Below are 17,760 nucleotides of genomic sequence, written 5' to 3' on the forward strand. Positions count from 1 at the left end.
TTTTTCCAATAATAGATTATTATAAATGAGTTGCTTACTAATCTAAATCATATATATTTAGTTATTGTCAAATTAAAAAAAACCCCAATGTACACAATTCAAATAGATATATAAAAAAAATGCAGAATGATTGGAAGGTTATGAGCTTTGTAACCCACACCTACCACCCTCTCCCCTTCTTAAATAAAAATAAAAATAAAATAAAATAAAAGAAAGCTGCTTGTTGTCCGATGTGGAACAGCCGAAGATATCTGGGCAATGGTGGAGGCTGAAGGAGCCTTCCAGGCCAAGCATGTGTTCCGTAAAGGTAATAAAGCTGCAAACTAGGTGGTTGCTTATCATTTCGGTAGTACCCTATGGGTTGGAGATGGAGAGTTGTTTATAACACTTCGAGGTATTTAGTTTTGTGATTTTATTGGGTGTACTGTACCTGTCGTAGAACGAAAAAAAAAAAGAAAAAAAAAAAGGGAAAAGAAAAGAAGAAGAAGAAGGAGATATTAGAGGCCGTGGGTTGACGCCTGGTTCCCCGTTCCCGCGGCACCAGATTTCAAAAAAAAAAAAAACAAAAGCTAACGGCCGTTGCTAGGGAGACACCCAGCCTTTTGTTTTCGTGCGCTTTTGAGTGGCTCCCCCGTGACCCGTGGTCAATACGTAATGAACAGAAATGAAGCTTTGTCCGGTCTCTTTCTCTCTTCTTTCTCGCCTCTTTTGATACATTTCTCTCTGTCCTTGGCCGCTTTCCATCGGCATCTTCTCTGCCTCGAAATCAGTCCTCCCCATTGGAGCCTTTCTTCCTGTAGTTGGCAGGGAAGAAGGTGGGAGAGGTGGATGAAAGGAAGAAAGAAAGAAAGAAAGAAAAAAATCCTTCCATTACCGATGGTGATCCAAGGGAAAATAGTTTAAATTCTCGAGGGCAGTTTTGTCATGTAAAAGTTTCAACGGTCCTCTTCATTCAAATTTAAAAGTGCCCGTCTCAACGGGTACATAAAATTGGACAAATTAGCGCCGCAAGTTTAGGAAAATTGGGGGCCCACATTTTACTTAAACTGTGGCTGGTCTGGGGGAATGGATTGGGGGTGGGCCGGGAAGGTGGGGAATTGGGGAAGCTGAGACTCTGCCGACGGTAGACCGCAGTTATTGCATTTGAGCGTGGCCCAACTCAAGCATGTTCCCCATGTTTCTTTTGTTTCTTTTCTTTCCGAGTGTCTTGCAGCAGGCCCCAACGCAATCCTTTTCTCATCTGGGGTTGGTATACCATATGCTGGTGGGGGTGGCAAAAGATTAGGTACGGACTAAATATGGATTGGATTTGATACAAAATAAATTAAAATTTATTTTTTTATTAAATGATCGAAAATTTAGATTCAGACTTGACCAACTTATTAAATATATAACCTAACTTGATTTACGATGGTTTGAATTAAATTAAATGGATCAAATGGTTAAGCATTGTCTGCTATCAGATTTAGTTGCTCAAACCTGCCCCTTGCTTTTCCATTCTGCTTCCGGTATTTCGGATTCCAGGGCGACCCTAAGGGATGGAACTTCCAATTCAACAGGTAGCACTGCTTCCATCCCATAAATCAGGGAGTATGGAGTAGCGCCGGTTGAAGTTTCTAACATCTAGGGAGACTTGAAAATGCTATGCTCTCCGCCGAGGAAGAGGTCAGAAGAGGTCAGAGTTAAGTAAAGCCGCCTAATAAATGTTGGTCATTAATTTGGGTCTTATGTGATAAAGCAGCAAACACACAACCCTAACTTGACTCAACCACCATAGGGTAAGGTCTTGACCTTTTGGTCACCTAATTTATGTCATTCACTGTACTCATTTAACCCTGATATAAATTGCAGAAATTTGGATATGTGGTAGGTAAAAGAAGCTGTTGAATTTGAACAAATTTCTCTCTGCTAGAAATTCAGTAATCCTAGGTCTAATTAAATGAAGATTTAGAAACACAATATTCTGAAAAATCTGTCCGAAGGTGCCAATTAGTGCTTATGGTAATGTTATCAGTGGATTGGTAGTAGTGACATAGGTTGGATTCCAGTGCTCACCAAATTATTATGTATCTCAGTTATAAAAGTTTTATGGATAAATATTGTAGAGGATTTGAGCTCTCCTTATCTAATGCTAAGTATGTTTGGCGAAATCATAGAATCTCTCTTTCTATTTTTTCTATTTTCTCATTGAGATTGCTCTTAGACGTAGAGAGCCATAATTAGTAGGGTCTAAGCCATAAATAGCGATGGACATGATTGGATCAAGTGCACAATAGTTGCTTTGAGATTCATGCATATAGATGAATAAGATAATTTGGATTGCTTTGAGATTTGTGCATGGCAACCTAATGATCGACCTTGCAAAAAAAAAGATCCATCATTTCTTCTTGCGAAAGACAACCTGGCAGTACTCAAGAAAAATTAGATTGAACTATATGCTATGTATTTTGACTAATTGAGAGGACTATCATTGTTGATATTATGAGAATTCTTTTTTATTTATGCAATTTATAATTACACCATCCCTTCTACTTAATTTATATTTTTTTGAATGAACATTTTTATTTCTCTGAAAAAAAAGAAGAGTTGGAATATGCAACCAAAATAGGAGTGTAACCATATGCCCAAATTCTTACACCCAAAGGATTGCAATTGTTGATGTGACATGGACAGTAGGTTTTGACAAGGTAGATGTTTCCACTTTATGAGGATAATGCATTCTCAACGGTCTTAACTTGATGGTTACAATACTCTTATGCATCCTTCTTTTTTTTTTTCAAAAAAAACTTGAATGCCGTTAAACTTGATATATATTGTTGATCTATTAACTAAAGTTTTTGGGATCACTTGTCAATACGTTACATAAACTCAAATTAGTTGGAGGTCACGAGTTTGAATCCTCTAATCAATCTTTTTTTTTATTAGCTTAAGCTTTTGTGACCATTTGCTTAATCAACATATGTGGTTATCATAGGTAGAAGCATGAGATTGGATGGCACTGATTTGATCTAGAATGCCTAGTATAATTTGATAATATGGCCCTAGAAGGAACTAAAATGATGTCAATTATAGTATTATGGATCCCACTTATCATAATCCTTACAACTCCACAAAAACAAAGCATAGGCCCAGCGACTACTACATTTCCATGCAACTTGATTTTGTTTAGCACAACACACCATGGATAAAAAAGTTCAAACCGGGATATTTTATGTGTTCTTTCGCAGAACAAACTCAGAGATGAGAGGAGGCAAGGTGAAGAACCTCGGTCTACGGTCAACACTAATGAGACATGTGATGGGCCGGTCTTTTCCCACTGGATGAAATGAATTCAGGATTACTTGTCTTGGACTTCGTAGATTTTTGGGGCGCAGAGCCAAAGCTGCAGCCTGGTGATAAAATGAGAACAGAGAGCTCTGCTCTGAATTTGATGTGGATTCCTCTGTTCCAAGCCTGGCTGCATCTTTCCATGTACAGAATCGAGGCCCATCATTCGTTGGAAATGGAGTTGGGTTTCTCTGAGTCTTGGATTAGAATCTCGCTCCATCATTCTAGAACAAAGATGGAGTTAAAAGATGGGTCTTTAGAGGGCCAGTTTAGCTCTCAAGCATGTCCTATTCGGTGCATAACTAGGCAATTTCCCCCTAAGATAATGAGTGTATTATGCTGGTTTAGATAAAAAATTATTATCTTGTAAATTAGAGTTCTTATTTGTGGCACCCTTATCTTCTAAAACTCAAGATTTTTTTTTATTTTCTAGAAATACTTGTTAGTTACTTTACAAGTCTACAGGACCTACAATGTATAGGCATGGGATAGCCTTAGGGTAAGTAGAAACAATCTCAGGGCCCATTCAACCATAGCAATGTTGTGGCACCCAAATCATATGCAGGGAGTCGGCCATAATGACTTAAAAGATAAACCTATCTGTGCAAGAGTTAAGGCCCATGCAGTAACTGTAGAAAGCCAAAAGTAAGAACACTTTATCTAATAGTAAATATCCAAAATGTTAGATTAACCATTTGGAGAGAGAAAAGACTAGGATGCAGATGGATCTTATCATTGATATATTTATATTTGTATCAATATTTTTTTTGATGAATGTAGAAATGGATACAGATATTAAACGGATATAAAAATTAATATTCATATTTATTCTAAACGGATATGATGCGAATCGAATATTAAGCATATTCATGTTTCCATATTTGTTATAAACGGATACGGATACAAATTAAATATTAAATATATTCATATTTTTTATCTAAATATAGATATAATTTGGATATTTTTTTGGATACCGATAAAGAAATGAAGACCATCACAGAAGAATTTTATCTTGCTTAGCCTCTTTCGAAACTTTCAGATTCTGCAGCCCATTTGTTTAGGGCTACAAAACCACTAAAGTTGCCCCCATGTTGGTTTAGCATCGTATTTAAATTTTCTATGGCAATAGTGATAACTACAATAGGAGAGCTCCCTGACATAACCATTTTGCCGAAAAATTTTCTCCAAATGGGAGCGAACGCAGCTCGACAACGAGCTTCCTAATGAATGAAGTCGCAATACATACAATTGAAAGGGATGAAATGGGAAATAAGAGGCTATTGGGTTGGATGAACAAATCGGTAAGCCGTAGGGGTGAAGAAGGAGAGCAAGAGTATAAATAATTCTAAGCTTGAGTGGTGTAGGGGTGACTGAATGTGGAGTCCATCTTCCATATGGTGAGAGATTTGACAGTCACAGAAGCACCGGTGGCATTGTTGAATAGAAAGACTTTTGCTGCATTGTAAATTGCTTCAGTTGGGTAGACGCGAGAAGTGATGCATGTTCTTCCCCCTTGAGCAAAGCTCTCAACAATGGAGTGATCAACCTGGAAAATTTTTTACAAAAAAAAATTGCACTCTAGTCATATTCTATCCAAGTTGCAAATGTTGTTCAAGAATTAATCTAGCTAGACTAAAGTGATATTTGAACTTGACCATATGTCCAAAAGAAAAAGATGCCGGAACTTGACCGTAATAAATATTCTTCTCATTCTGTAATGGATGCAATCGTCATAATGTATCTCTGTTGTTTCCCCCCAGAAATATCTCTATGCCCTTCAATAATTTTTGAATGAATTTTGAAAAAAATTTGGCTAATGAATGCTTCCTATGTAATTAATCTAAAATTTATATGTAAACTCTTTCTTCTCAAAAAAGAAAAAATTATATGTAAACTGTTTTGTAGTTTATTGATAAATTATATGTCCATCAATAAACACGAACAAATATATACTTGATCATGCAAATCATGCCTTGGTCTCCAAATTCAGGCCTTTATAACCATCAGGAAGTGGCCAAAGAAGGGTCATCACATCCTAGAGAGGAAAATAGAGTATCTATTAATTGAGAACACAAGAATGATTAGTTTCCTATAGTTATTTTTCTTCTTCCCTTTTGTACCTATCCTCTTCTTCCACTGCACTGTTTATTCTTTTCTAGTATATTAGGGAGATGGTTTTCCTTCCTCCATTTACATTAAAAAAAAAAACTGCTACCACAAATTTAATAAAACTAATGATTTATTGGATTTTTAAGGTCAGATCACATCTAATATTGTATTTTTTAGTGACTCGATTTTAAATATGGGTTAAAAGATCAAGACATAATTAAGAAGAAAATTTACCAATTATTATGCATTCTCTAAGCAAAATGTCCTAACCGCTAGCTGATTTTTAAATCATGATGAGGAGACTAATCCTTTTTTTTTTCTTTACTTTGGGGTGTTCTCTCCTTTAGATAGTTCATGGAAAATACACAAGGCAAATCCCAGAATGTCCACTTACCAGTATTCTCACTGACAAAGTTTCACCATCAAGGACCGGGACTGTGCTGCCGACTACTCTCTTGACAATGTCACTCGCCCTGGATGACCTGCATTTGAACATATTGCTTGAAATTAAGTTCTACAAACTGATGTTCTAATTGATTTATAACCTATGTAGGATGCGTAGCATTATCAAGCTGTATAAGAAAAGAGAGTTTATTGCATGGCATCAACTTTGACAAAGCAAAGCAATGTTGTCACTTATTCATAACCGATGTAGAACGCAAGGAGTCCTATGAAAGGAAACAAGCACCAAATATGTAGTCTTATAAGAGCTTGCTGTTTCTTAGACATGAAGAGTGCAACAAGGGGATCCCTCCTTAATCAAAAGGGCAAATAGGCAGTGTCAATTTATGGACTCATCATTTATCCTAGTAAGTAAATGCAGACATTAAGCAAGCATGAACATTGATCTTGATGGAAAAACTATGTCAGCAGGAAGAAGTTACTTAAACTGATCAAAACTATAGTTTTGCCGGCCACCAATTGCAAGAGTAGTTAGCTTCCATGAGAAGAGAGGACCTGCATTTTGGAACTTCGTTCCTTATCCCTTATATTTCAAATTCCTATAATGCAGCTGCTTGATGCAGTTCATGCATGGGACATGCTTGCAGTGTTAAGGACATTGGAGCATTGGAGGGGAAGTGAAATCTTAGTAGTTGATTGCAATTACAATATATAGAAGATGGGTGGCTTTTTGTTCACCTAGTGTAATCATTTCTAAAAATGTAAGGAGAAAGAGAGAGGCAGCTATAGGAATGTGGGTTAGGCTTGAAACATTAGTTAGTATTTGCAATAAAGAAGGCCCCAATCTTACAATCCCAATCTTGATCAATAATTAAGAATCCTAGAGTACTAATTTATTTGCAACCTTTTAATTTTTAGCATTAAGAATGCCTTTATCGCCCCTGCATTTAATAGTATAAGAAGATAGTTGTATGACAACTAGAAGAAGATCAAGAATCATATTACTCTAATTCATCATGGCAGAAGTGAGTGCGAAGGTTGCCATCTGTTCCCCTTGCAATGTAGAAGTACACTGCAGTCTTCTCTGATAGCCTATCATTAGCCAAGACGAGCAACCCAAATGGCCCAAGCATGCCCCTCTTGGTCGCCCCGCCGCTCGTGCTGCAGTTGTACCCTACATCGGCCTCGACGGCCATCATCAATGCCTCCTTCTCGATCTCAAATTCAGCCTCTATATCCAACTGCAACAAAAGCAAGAAGTTAACAACTGGCTTTCAACATCCACCTAAGCGTTTTTTAGCTTCTTAGCAACCTGTATGGCTCCAGTGACATCGAGGGGGAACACCGATCCAGTGTCAATTGTGATCCTACCAAAGTCCTTGCTGCTCATCCTTAATTTCTCCACCTCCTCCACAGGCCATTGGAGCAGATTGCCTCTAGTTTTGGTATCAAAAAGCACAGTCCGGGGGATGCCCTGCCATGTTATTCACAAAGTAATTCAGGGTATTGAAATCAAAGATTAGCTTCTGTCGAAATCTCCTCTATATATCATTGAATATCATTAAGTTCAAAGATAAATTCTTCAATCAATGAATAGTAAATCATGTCACATGGTTTTATGATGGGGCACTTCAACCATTATGGATGATCTGTGAAACAAGTCAGTAAATTATTTGAGATTAAAATTGGGCAGAGACCATGGTCATCTATGCATCAAATTATGGTCAGAAAAAGATTTTGTTGATTCTACCTTAAAAGACTAAACTTGCTGAAGTGCATGGTGGGATTCTGTCAAAGCACCAAATGCCTTGTGACCTGCAGCAGGCTAGTGGTGGGAGTGTTTTTTTTTGGCACCGGAGTTGGAGACCACAGCATTTTTCTTTCAACATAGGAAATAAAGCAGACTTTATATATAGAAAGATTGCCCATGTACCAGGTTGACGGTGGATTATTTAAAATACTCCAACAACTTTGGTATAAGTCAAGTTTTGATATCAAAAAGACATGGGAATTCTTTTTGGCCATGTATGATCAAGCACCTCCATGAACTCCATAAATCAAAAACCAAGTATTCTAATAATCGATATTTTCTATAACCGAGATTGCAAATAATGATTGCCATTTGCCAGGAAGGAGAATGGTTGGCTTCTAATATATAAATGAATATTAAAGCATTTTAGGTCTTAATTCGTTGCTGATCTCCAGACAATCATACATATATATTATAATTATTATACATGCATTATTGATTACAAGTATTGTATTTGTGTTGGTCAAGAGGTATCTCAAATTTACATGCACATGCGAGCAAACATCTCAACAAGCAATTAAGATCGTTGCATATAATAGACTTGTTCTGAATCCACATGTCACGTTCTATTTAGCTTACAAAGATCTCTTCAAAAATAAAAACTAATGATGCTTATATTAGTTATCAAAACCAATATAGATACTTATTGTCTAAACCTTCAACGCAGCACTTGGAATGTAACGACAACGGTAAGGCAAGGTGCACTGCCCTGTTACGTAGAAAAAATATAAATATTTATCATCAACCGATTAATAAAAAAATACTCCGACCATGTGGTTGTGTGCAAGATTTCGATATATAGCAACCCATCTACCATGCATCACCACGCAGAATTATTAGAGGGGCCACGTCTACGGTGGACCCAAGAAGATATCATCCTGAATTGGACGGATTTATTTTACCCTATATTCGTAGATCCACCAAATAATTTATCCATCAGCGCGGAAGATTTATTTTTTTAGATTCTCATCTAGTCGGCTAACGTTAGATGGGCGGCCACACGTGGAACGCATTCCGGCTGGTATTTGACGAGTGGAAGGTCAAAGAAAAGAGGGAGAAAAGTCGTCGACCGCCATACCTGGAGCGACGCCCAGCCCTTCAAAAGATCGGTCCTTTCGCTGTCCGTCTCGCCGATCCAACCCCACAACACCCTCCTCCGCTTCTCTGGGTCGTAGAACGTCTTGGACGCGTAGAACTGCCCCCAGTCGTACCGCAGCCCGATCCCCACGTCCATCCCCTCGTCCTCCGGCCGCCACGTGTTCGTCGCCATGTCGTACGTGCCGATGGCGTAGTAGTCGTTCCGGTCCTGGTCCAAGCTCGCCTTCAGCACGTGCCTCACCCCGGCCCCGGCCGCCGCCGATGTGTCCATCCCCTCCACCGCCGCCGCCGTCCCCTCCTCCACCGCCACCGGGAAAAAATCCACGCACTCCCACATCCCGGTCCGCGGCACCCTGTGCAGCACCCCCGGCACGAGCTCGTAGCGGACGAAATCACGGGTCTTGTAGACAATCGCGATACCGGCGTGGGACCCGTCTTTGGAGCCGATGGCGATCCGCCAGGTGCCGTCCGACGGGTCGTACCAGGCGGTGGTGGGGTCGCGGAAGTCCGTGGAGCCGATCCCGGGCGGGGGGGCGAGGACCGGGTTGGAGTCGGACTTTACCCAAGTTTTCAGCAGCGGGTCGGCCGGGTCGGCCGGGACGGCCAGGTTCTGGACCTGGACCGACTCGTTGGTCAAGCCGGTGTAGAGCATGATGATTTGGCCGGTCGGGAGGATGGTGGCGGAGCCGGTCCAGACACCGCGGAGGTCGTACCAGCGGTCGGGGATCATGACAAGGGGGAGGTGGTCCCAGTGAACCAGATCACGTGACACGGCGTGGCCCCACGAGATGATCCCCCACACCGGGGAGTCCGGGTTGTACTGGTAGAACAAATGATACCACCCCTCGTACCACAGCGGTCCTGTATAGATACCAACAAAATCTGACGGTCAGGATCTCTTCAGAACCATCCAAATACATGATGGACGTGTTACTATTTTTGCGTACCATTTGGATCTGAGGCAAAGAGGAGAGGAGAAGAAAGCCATCAGATTCCACCACCGAGGAAGAGAAAAATAGAGTTAAGAGATTTAGACAATTTGGTTAAGAAAAAAAAAGGGAAATGGGAGAGAGATGAGACCGAGACCGTTCATCCAGTTCTGGGGAGGCTGGAAATGGAAGCCGGTGCGCTGCCATTGGAGCATGGTATTGGTCCAGGGGTAGGGAGGGGAGGCGGAGAGGAGGGTGGGGGAGGCGCCGGAGACCTTCTCGGAGACGCCATCGGAGGGGCCGCGGGAGACGGGGCGAGATGCGACGCGGAAGGAGGAGGAAGAGGAGTTGGAGGAGGAGGCAGGGGGGAGGGGGTCGCGGCGGTCGCCGAAGAGGAAGGCGGCGACCGCGAGGAGGCAGAAGGCGGCGGAGGCGAGGGAGAGGAGGCGGATGTTGGTCCGGCGCCTCGAGGGATGGTCTCCGGCGGCGCCGGAGGGGAGGGGGGCGTAGGCGATGGGGAGCGGGATGGAGGACTCGAGGTGGCGGGCGTCCATGGGAAGGGGCCGGTCACTGCCCTTCGACGGAGAATTCGATTCGACTCTCGCGCCGATGGAGAGAAATGGGGATGAAAGAACAAATGTAGGCGTTTCGAAAGGCTAGAGGTTGGAGTTTATATTTATAGAGGCATCGAAATGGACTCAGAGAATGAAGCCAAAAAGGAAGCGAGGGAGAGAGAGATGGAGGTGGATGGGGACATGCATTCCTTGAGCGCCAGGCTGGCTTTCCTGTAACATCACTCATTTATGACGTGGGAGGCTTTTAGCCAATGGGGAGACGACATGACGGAGGACAAGGGTTGGTGCGTGGTGGTGACTCGTCCGACCCGAGCGCGGCGGCGACTGAGCGAGAGATGGGCGATAAATATTCGGTCGGGAAACACGGACGCGCAGTCCATTGGAGCCCAAGACATTCATCCAATCCTTATCTACGTGGCACCACATGGTTGGCTGGGTTCCTTAAAGTTGGACCGTTGATCAGGCTTTCTTTGCAGCCAATCATTTTAGAATGTGTATTAGTTTTTTTTTTTTTTTGATTATAGGGTGGAGCGCGGAAGGTAAGATGTGCCCGCGGAGGGTCAAAGGATGGTGACGTCGTGCATATTTCGATGGCGTGAATTATTTTACTTTGTTGGGATGGGTTGGTTGCCGTTATGGTTTCCTAACGGTTGGGTTCATGATATTGGACAAACGACATGAGAATGGGCCTAGCTGTTTTGTGTCAGAATGGAGGGGGACATTTCTAAGCAATTAGAAGTGGACACGTACGGTGATGAGGTGGAGCCATGTGGTTCATGTGGATGTGGGTCCCACGTAATATAGATAAAAGGAAAAGTTTGGAAAAAAGGCTTCCGGAACGCTTACTTGGAGAAAAGTTCGGCAGGCTTTTGGGGCGCTTTCAAGGCTCGTCGCTGCATGGCTTGGAGTCGCTGGACGGTGCTAATTAATGACATGGTTGCACGTTTAGCGTTTAACTCCCATGTAAGATGCGTTTTAAAAGTGACAGTCTAAGCATGGCTAAAACGTGAAGCTATTCATTTAATTAAAATATGATCTTCATCTATCCAAGCAAGTTTTGTCTTTGATGTTTGTCTCCGTTGAACGATGACTTGATCTTGATGTTGTTTACAATTACAAGACAAATAACAATGGCACAATTCTTTACTCAACCCATTGCTTCGGCTGTAACAAAGCCTAGCGTGGCAAATTTATAGCCAATTGAGAATTCTACTTATCAAAGAGCCACAATAACGGAGACTTTCATTGTTAAGACTTAAGAGGTATGTTTTATTATGTTCAAATGCGTGCAAGCAAAAGTTTGGATCTCAGCAAAGGTATGTTGTACTTGTCCATAGGGAATTTGGTTCATGCGTGTGCCAGAGCTTTGCTCATTGCTTATGAGTTTTTAATCGTTCGAGATCTAAGCTATTTTAATAGCAGCTATGCAGCTCTTAGTCCTTAAGTTGGTATTAAACTTCTTTGATCTTGTATCTAGAAACTTTGCAATGGATGAGACATCTGAAGACCATATAATTAGCAACAAGAGATATTAATTATAGATTATTTAACTATTAAAATGTCTAGCTCTTTATAATTCATGTTAATTAACATATTATAAATGGAATACTTGAAATGGATGTTTTGCTATGACTTTTATCAATCTTTTAATCTACCAGCAAAAGACTTGCTATACAACATCCGTTGCGACATTAAAGATGATCTACTTCATTTAAGAGTCCCACCTCCTACCTGCCTCGAGATCAACTTTGATGGTAGTGCCTTAGATGGAGGTGCGAATGGTAGTGCTGGATTCATGATTCGCTATCAAGGAGCTGCATTGGTGGTAGTGAAAGGGTGCCACCTCTATGATATTACTATTCTCCTGGTAGAGATGAGAAGTGCCCGAAAGGGTCTAGTTTATATAGTCACCATCCTCGCCGCTCCCAACATTGTTTTGGATGGGGGCTCGAAAATAGTCATCAGTTGGTTGTCTCAACCTTTAATGGATCATGGTATCTCTCACCCTATGCTGAAGAATTTAAAGAGGATGACTGCCACACTAGCTCTTTTTTTTTCCTGATACAACGGTGACTTACACTGATGTAGCATGAGTATAACTAAAAAAAGTCAGAAAAAAATATGACAATGAAACAGGAACAACTTCGTGGTTCTCTTAGAGAGTTGCACTCGATTACTGGGCAACAAAGAAGGCAACCCAGTCAGCAATCATGTTTGCCTTCCGATAGATGTAAGTCGCATGTAAAGTGCCACAACCTCTCTATAGCCTGTGGATGTCCCCCAGCATTGGCTATCTATCGCCAGTCCTGAGCTGACCCTGGATCCACTCGATCACCATAGCGAAATTTCCTTCAAGGTGGATGTTATCTATACCCAGGCGAGCCTCGCATAAGTGAGGCCTTCCTAGGCAGCTCTCAGCTTTGCTCCAGAGATAATCGTATCAAAGATGCGTCGATCCTCGGCCGCGACTAGTCTGAAGTCGTGACCCCTGATCACAAAGCCCACACCTCTTCTACCACCACCATTAGTTGCATTACCATCAAAGTGCACCTTGAGAAAGCTTGGGGGTGGAGTTTCCAAGGAGAAAAAAAACTCAGATCACTATAAAAGCTAAGTGGGAGTCCCAGATATCCCTAACCATCCCAGATAAAATCAGAGTAATAGACTGTGTAATTTCAGAAGCATGTAGAAGTGCCTTGTCCACCACGATCCTCAGATGCATCCTTCTGTTTTCGATGATGCAGACATTTTTGTCAAGCCAAATGTGGTAGGCTACATAGGCACATCTGATACCCTGATCTGCAGTAACAGGTCTCTGCAAGAAATCCCTCAAGTAGCTGAGGAAATCCTCAATCAAGGATATGGACTGCAGCAAGCTCGAGAATGCTAGGGCCCTCCTCCAAATCTGAATCGCCCATGGGCACCCAAACAAAACATGGGTGATGGATTCCTCCACTTTTGGGCATCTATCACGAGCAAGACTGATCCTCAATCCTCTTCTGGCCAGCACTCTTCTAGTCGATAAGCAGCCCCATGCCACCTTCCAGATGATTAAGACAACATAAAGGTGGATGTGCAGTCTCTAGATCCAGCCACCATCAATCTAACGAGTCGCCTCTATGCTAACCAAGTCATGAAGGTCTCAAGTGCTAACCTTTGATCTGCCAGTTGCTCTCCATACCGTCCTATCCATGGCCTCCCAGTGGGAATCGATAAAGCCAGGACTCTCTCAACTAGCTTCACCCCAAAGACTCGCTAAATGGTGTCCTCGTTCCATCTTCTCTCCTCTAGGATGATTAGGTCACAAACTCTATGGCTGGCCAAGCTCACCGAATCGATCATGGTAGGCCACAACCCAAGTAGCTGCTCTATCATCCATCACATCGATAGACGGACCATCACCTACAGACTATATGATCCAGAGGAGCATTATTGGGATGCGGGCACAAATCTCCCTCTAGATGAAAAAACTATGTCGCCTAGTCTGAAAGTCGAGTGCCGAGGATCGTGCACCATATTTGGCCCTCATCAAGATATTCCAAAGACTCTCAGCCTTAAGAAGGTACTTGGCTACGTGTTTGGCAGCAAGAAGCTCTCGCTTTACAAACAATGAGTGAACTCCCAGTCCTCAACTGCTAAGAGACTGACAAACTACATCCCAAGCCATCAGATGAATTCTACTTTTGCCCACCTGGCTACCTCAAATGAAGTTTTTGAACATCTGCTCCAAGATCCTCAGAGGTTCCATGGGCATAATAGTGTTGGACAGCAGATGTACTGAAATTGAACTGAGGACAGACTGTACCAATGTGACTCCGTCCATTATAGAAGGAGCGTCCGACTGCAACCCTCGAGCCTTTGCCTGATACTTTGTTCTATGGTGCTGCAGTCCAACCTATGAAGGCATCAACCAGTGATAGGCATCCCCAGATATCTCAAAGTGCCCTCTTGCTTGCCCACACCTAGCAGTTTCTTAAAAGAGGGCCCTTAGTCGTGGCTTGATGCTCGGACTGAAGCAAATAGATGACTTAGCCAAGTTGACTTGTTGCCCAAAGGTTCTGCAGTACTCTGCTAAGATCCTTCGAATCACCTACACAGACTGCCTCGTTGCTCGGGCTAGAAACATACAATTATCAGCAAAAAGGAGGTGTGAAATCCATACGGAAGTTGGCCCAGGCCTATAGGCCTCTAGAGCCTAAAACTCTGAAGCAACCCAGAGAGCTCTGGACAGGACATCCGCACAAATGATAAAGAGGAAAGGAGAAAGCAAGCATCCCTATCGAAGTCCGATAGAAGACTTGAAGAACTGCATAGGCGTACCATTCACCAGGATGGCAAAAAAGGGAATTTAAACACAACCCACAGTCCATCTAATCCATGTCTCATAAAAACCGAAACTCTCCAAGGAGTGAGTCAAGAAACACTAGCTCATTCTATCGTAGGTCCTCTCCACAAAAAGCTTGACATCCATCAAGCTTCTCTGACACGAGGCTCTCTAGAGATCAAACATAAACTCCTAGGCAACGAGAACGTTGTCGGAGATAGTGTGTCTCTTGATGAAGGCCTCTTGCTTAGGGTTAATGAGTTGGGGCAGAATACTCCTTAGCCTGGTTACCAAAATCTTCGCAGTGGCTTTATACAGGATAGTGCAAAGACTGATCGGTCTATAGTGGCCCAGCTTTGTGGCATCCTTTCATTTTAGGATTAGAGTGATAAAGGTCCTCTTCCATGCCCTAGGCATCAAGGCCATCCTGATGAACTGCTGGATGGCTGTGGTCACCTCCTGCCTAATAATAAACCAATATCTTTTGAAGAAGACTGGAGAAAAACCATCGGGCCTCAGGGCTTTATCTTCAGACAAGGACCAAATAGCCACCTAGACTTTCTTGGCCAAAATTGGGCTGACCAATAAAATATTCTCCTCCTCTGATACCCTCTCTATCGGTGCTTTCTCAAAGGGCAACCCACTGCTGCCAATCCAATCCGTCCATCTTGATCTGAAGAACTATAAAAGCTTCCTCCTAATAGTACCAGAGTCATCTATCATCTGACCACTACTGTCCTCGATGCTTCTGATTCTATTTCTCTGTCTCCAAATGATCATCGATTGGTGAAAGAATCTGGTATTTTTGTCTCCCTCCATAATCCACTGTATCTCGATTTCTGCTTCCAAAGGGTCTCTTGCTGATGGAGAAGCGAGTTATGCATGGCTAACTGTGCCCTGAGCTCCACCAACTCTCCTTCAGATAGGCCCCCCTAATCCTCTAGAGATTGGAGGTTGTAAATAGAAGCTTTTGCCTCCTCCATTCTCTTGAAGATGTTGCCCACCTCTTTCCAATTCCCCTTCCGTAGTCGACGTTTGGTCAACTCCAGTTTGCGAGTGACCCTGTACATAGCATCATCTTGCATTGACATACGCCAAGCCTCCTACACAATGTCCTAAGACCGCAAATAGGAGAGCCAAATCTTCTCAAACTGAAAAGGACTCCGATATAGAGTGAAGGACGAGGTGCCAAGCAGAATGGAGCAATGGTTCGAGGCGATACGAGGCAGATGGCATACATGATAGTCTGACCAATGCTGGATCCATCCGGTTGTGGTGAAGACCCTATCAATCCTTCCCTAGACTCTCGCTCGGCCCATCCGGTTATCGTACCAAGTCAATCTCGGCCCTATGAAATCGAGATCAACCAGGTCGTTGGCTGCGATGAAGTTTTAAAACTCTCTGACTTCAATCTTGTTAGTGAAAGGCTTTCCTCCTATATTCTTGGGGGCCGTCAATGCAGTTAAAGTCCCATGCCACTACCGTTGGAAAGCCCTGTTGAACCAAGTTGGCCATGTCACCATATAACACCCGATGCTCACTGTAGTCAGTGCTAGCATAAACAGGAGACAAGATCCAAGGAGACCCATTTTCTTCTGAAATCACCATAATAATCTGTTAGTTACAGTTATGGAAGATGTCAAATTTGCAATTTTTTAATCTCCAAGTCACTATAATACCACCTGATAAGGCCTTGAGACTCCACTTTATAGAATTCCTAAGAGCTAGGAAAGGAGTGCCTAATACGTTGAAAACTTCTATGCAAGAGATGAGTCTCGAATAGGACACATACCTCAGGGTCATGCCGATGCACTAACCTTGGAAAGGCAAGGCTAAAGGAGGGCTTCCCACCCCCCAACAATTCCACATTAGGATCTTCATTCTATAGAGCGGGGGCTGCCACAGGCCTCTCCGTCAACCTTCACCTACGACTCATCCGCCACAACAATTTTCTTCGGCTCATCCCCCAAATTCGCACCCAACACCACTTGTTTCAGTTGACGGACCGCCAATCCATGGTCAACTCAATTTGGGCCCAAACCAACACCCCCCCGACCATAGGCCCCATGCCCTTTCCTTTCAGACCGCCTGTCACCAAATCACTCGAGCATGTGAAACCTGGGGTAGAGTGGCCACATGCCTCCCCAGCCTGGCCAGCTGCAACCCTCGCTAGAGCCTCCTCGCCGATGACATGAGCGCCTTCGAGTGGACCCAGAATCCGCGACTCAACTGATGGCATCGGAGAAGAGGTCGGCTGCTGTGACGGGGAGATGTTGGTCCCAACTTGTTGGATCGACTCACCGCCATCTTCCACGACCCCATTGTCCCAAATGTTGGCTAATTGAGAAGAAGGGGGAGGGGACTCACATCTCTGGGGATCGCAATCCTCTTTGGCAAGTGAGAGAATCACACTTGAGGGTGGAGATTTGGGCTGAGATTGGAAAAGCCCAGACTCTACCGGCCCAATGCCCCCGCGATCCTTGGGCAGGCTCCTGAACCGCTTTAGTGAACCGAAGCTAGATTTGACCTCCAACATAACAGTATCGACCTGCAACTCAGTAGCTCAACTCGGTAGGCCCTCTTCTTGGACCTTTCTTGGACCTAGCCCGCAGTGCAACTCGGATCAGAGCTTAACTCAAGTCCCAAGCTGTGTTGACTCGCCCCATCAGTGGAATGCCCCGTGTCGTCGACCAGAACTCCCTTCTTCGATGATCTCCATTGGGCCACCTTGGTAGGTGTTTGCTATCTATCCGAATCCGGTGGCGAGTCAACGAGCTCGGCCTGTTTCTAAGAGAACTTGGACATGATTGGGAGGAAGTCGAGCCCGAAGCCAACTCGCAGGTGGACTCGATTATCTTCTTCGGATGGATCCCTGCCTTAGCTGCCCTCGGTTGCTAGATCCTGGATGTGGCCAGCCAAGGACCAAAGACAAGGCTGTGCTCCCCATCGGCCACCACCTCCTTCGACTAGCCCAAAGTCTCCATGGGAGTCTCCACCATCATTGGGGTCGAAGATGCCCTTGTTGCCTCTCCCTCCACCAGTGCCAGCACTCCTCTTTCTTATGTCCGATTCGGCCGTAGAGATAGCAGAAGGCCAACATGTTTTCATACACGAAGGCCTACCAAAAGTTCGATGAGTGCTTCTTGATGAAGACCCCCAGCTTGAGTGGATCCAAAGCGCTAATCT

At 43.5% G+C, this 17,760-nt stretch overlaps 1 protein-coding gene across 1 annotated transcript; it reads right to left on the reverse strand.

The window, feature by feature from the left end:
- Nucleotides 1–4,407: 4,407 nt before the first annotated feature.
- Nucleotides 4,408–10,325, reverse strand: LOC103698170 (beta-fructofuranosidase 1-like). The gene is made up of 7 exons (XM_008780160.4): nt 9,833–10,325; nt 9,694–9,702; nt 8,727–9,607; nt 7,151–7,312; nt 6,844–7,079; nt 5,831–5,918; nt 4,408–4,873 (listed from the first exon to the last, which is right to left on the reverse strand). Exons 1-7 carry the CDS (start codon nt 10,227–10,229, stop codon nt 4,673–4,675), a joined length of 1,974 nt encoding a protein of 657 aa, XP_008778382.2. The 5' UTR covers nt 10,230–10,325; the 3' UTR covers nt 4,408–4,672.
- Between the last annotated feature and the right edge of the window lie 7,435 nt (nt 10,326–17,760).

The sequence above is a fragment of the Phoenix dactylifera genome, chromosome 17 (assembly GCF_009389715.1).
Source record: "Phoenix dactylifera cultivar Barhee BC4 chromosome 17, palm_55x_up_171113_PBpolish2nd_filt_p, whole genome shotgun sequence".
Lineage (NCBI taxonomy): Eukaryota > Viridiplantae > Streptophyta > Magnoliopsida > Arecales > Arecaceae > Phoenix > Phoenix dactylifera.

What these genes read in the sequence shown, in the direction of transcription:
- LOC103698170 (XM_008780160.4), bottom strand. Translation starts at nt 10,229, where the DNA reads ATGGACGCCCGCCACCTCGAGTCCTCCATCCCGCTCCCCATCGCCTAC. An exon ending in AGGGCTGGGCGTCGCTCCAG is followed by an intron (nt 7,313 to 8,726) that starts GTATGGCGGTCG and finishes ATAACATGGCAG; the next exon opens with GGCATCCCCCGGACTGTGCT. An exon ending in ATGTCACTGGAGCCATACAG is followed by an intron (nt 7,080 to 7,150) that starts GTTGCTAAGAAG and finishes CTTTTGTTGCAG; the next exon opens with TTGGATATAGAGGCTGAATT.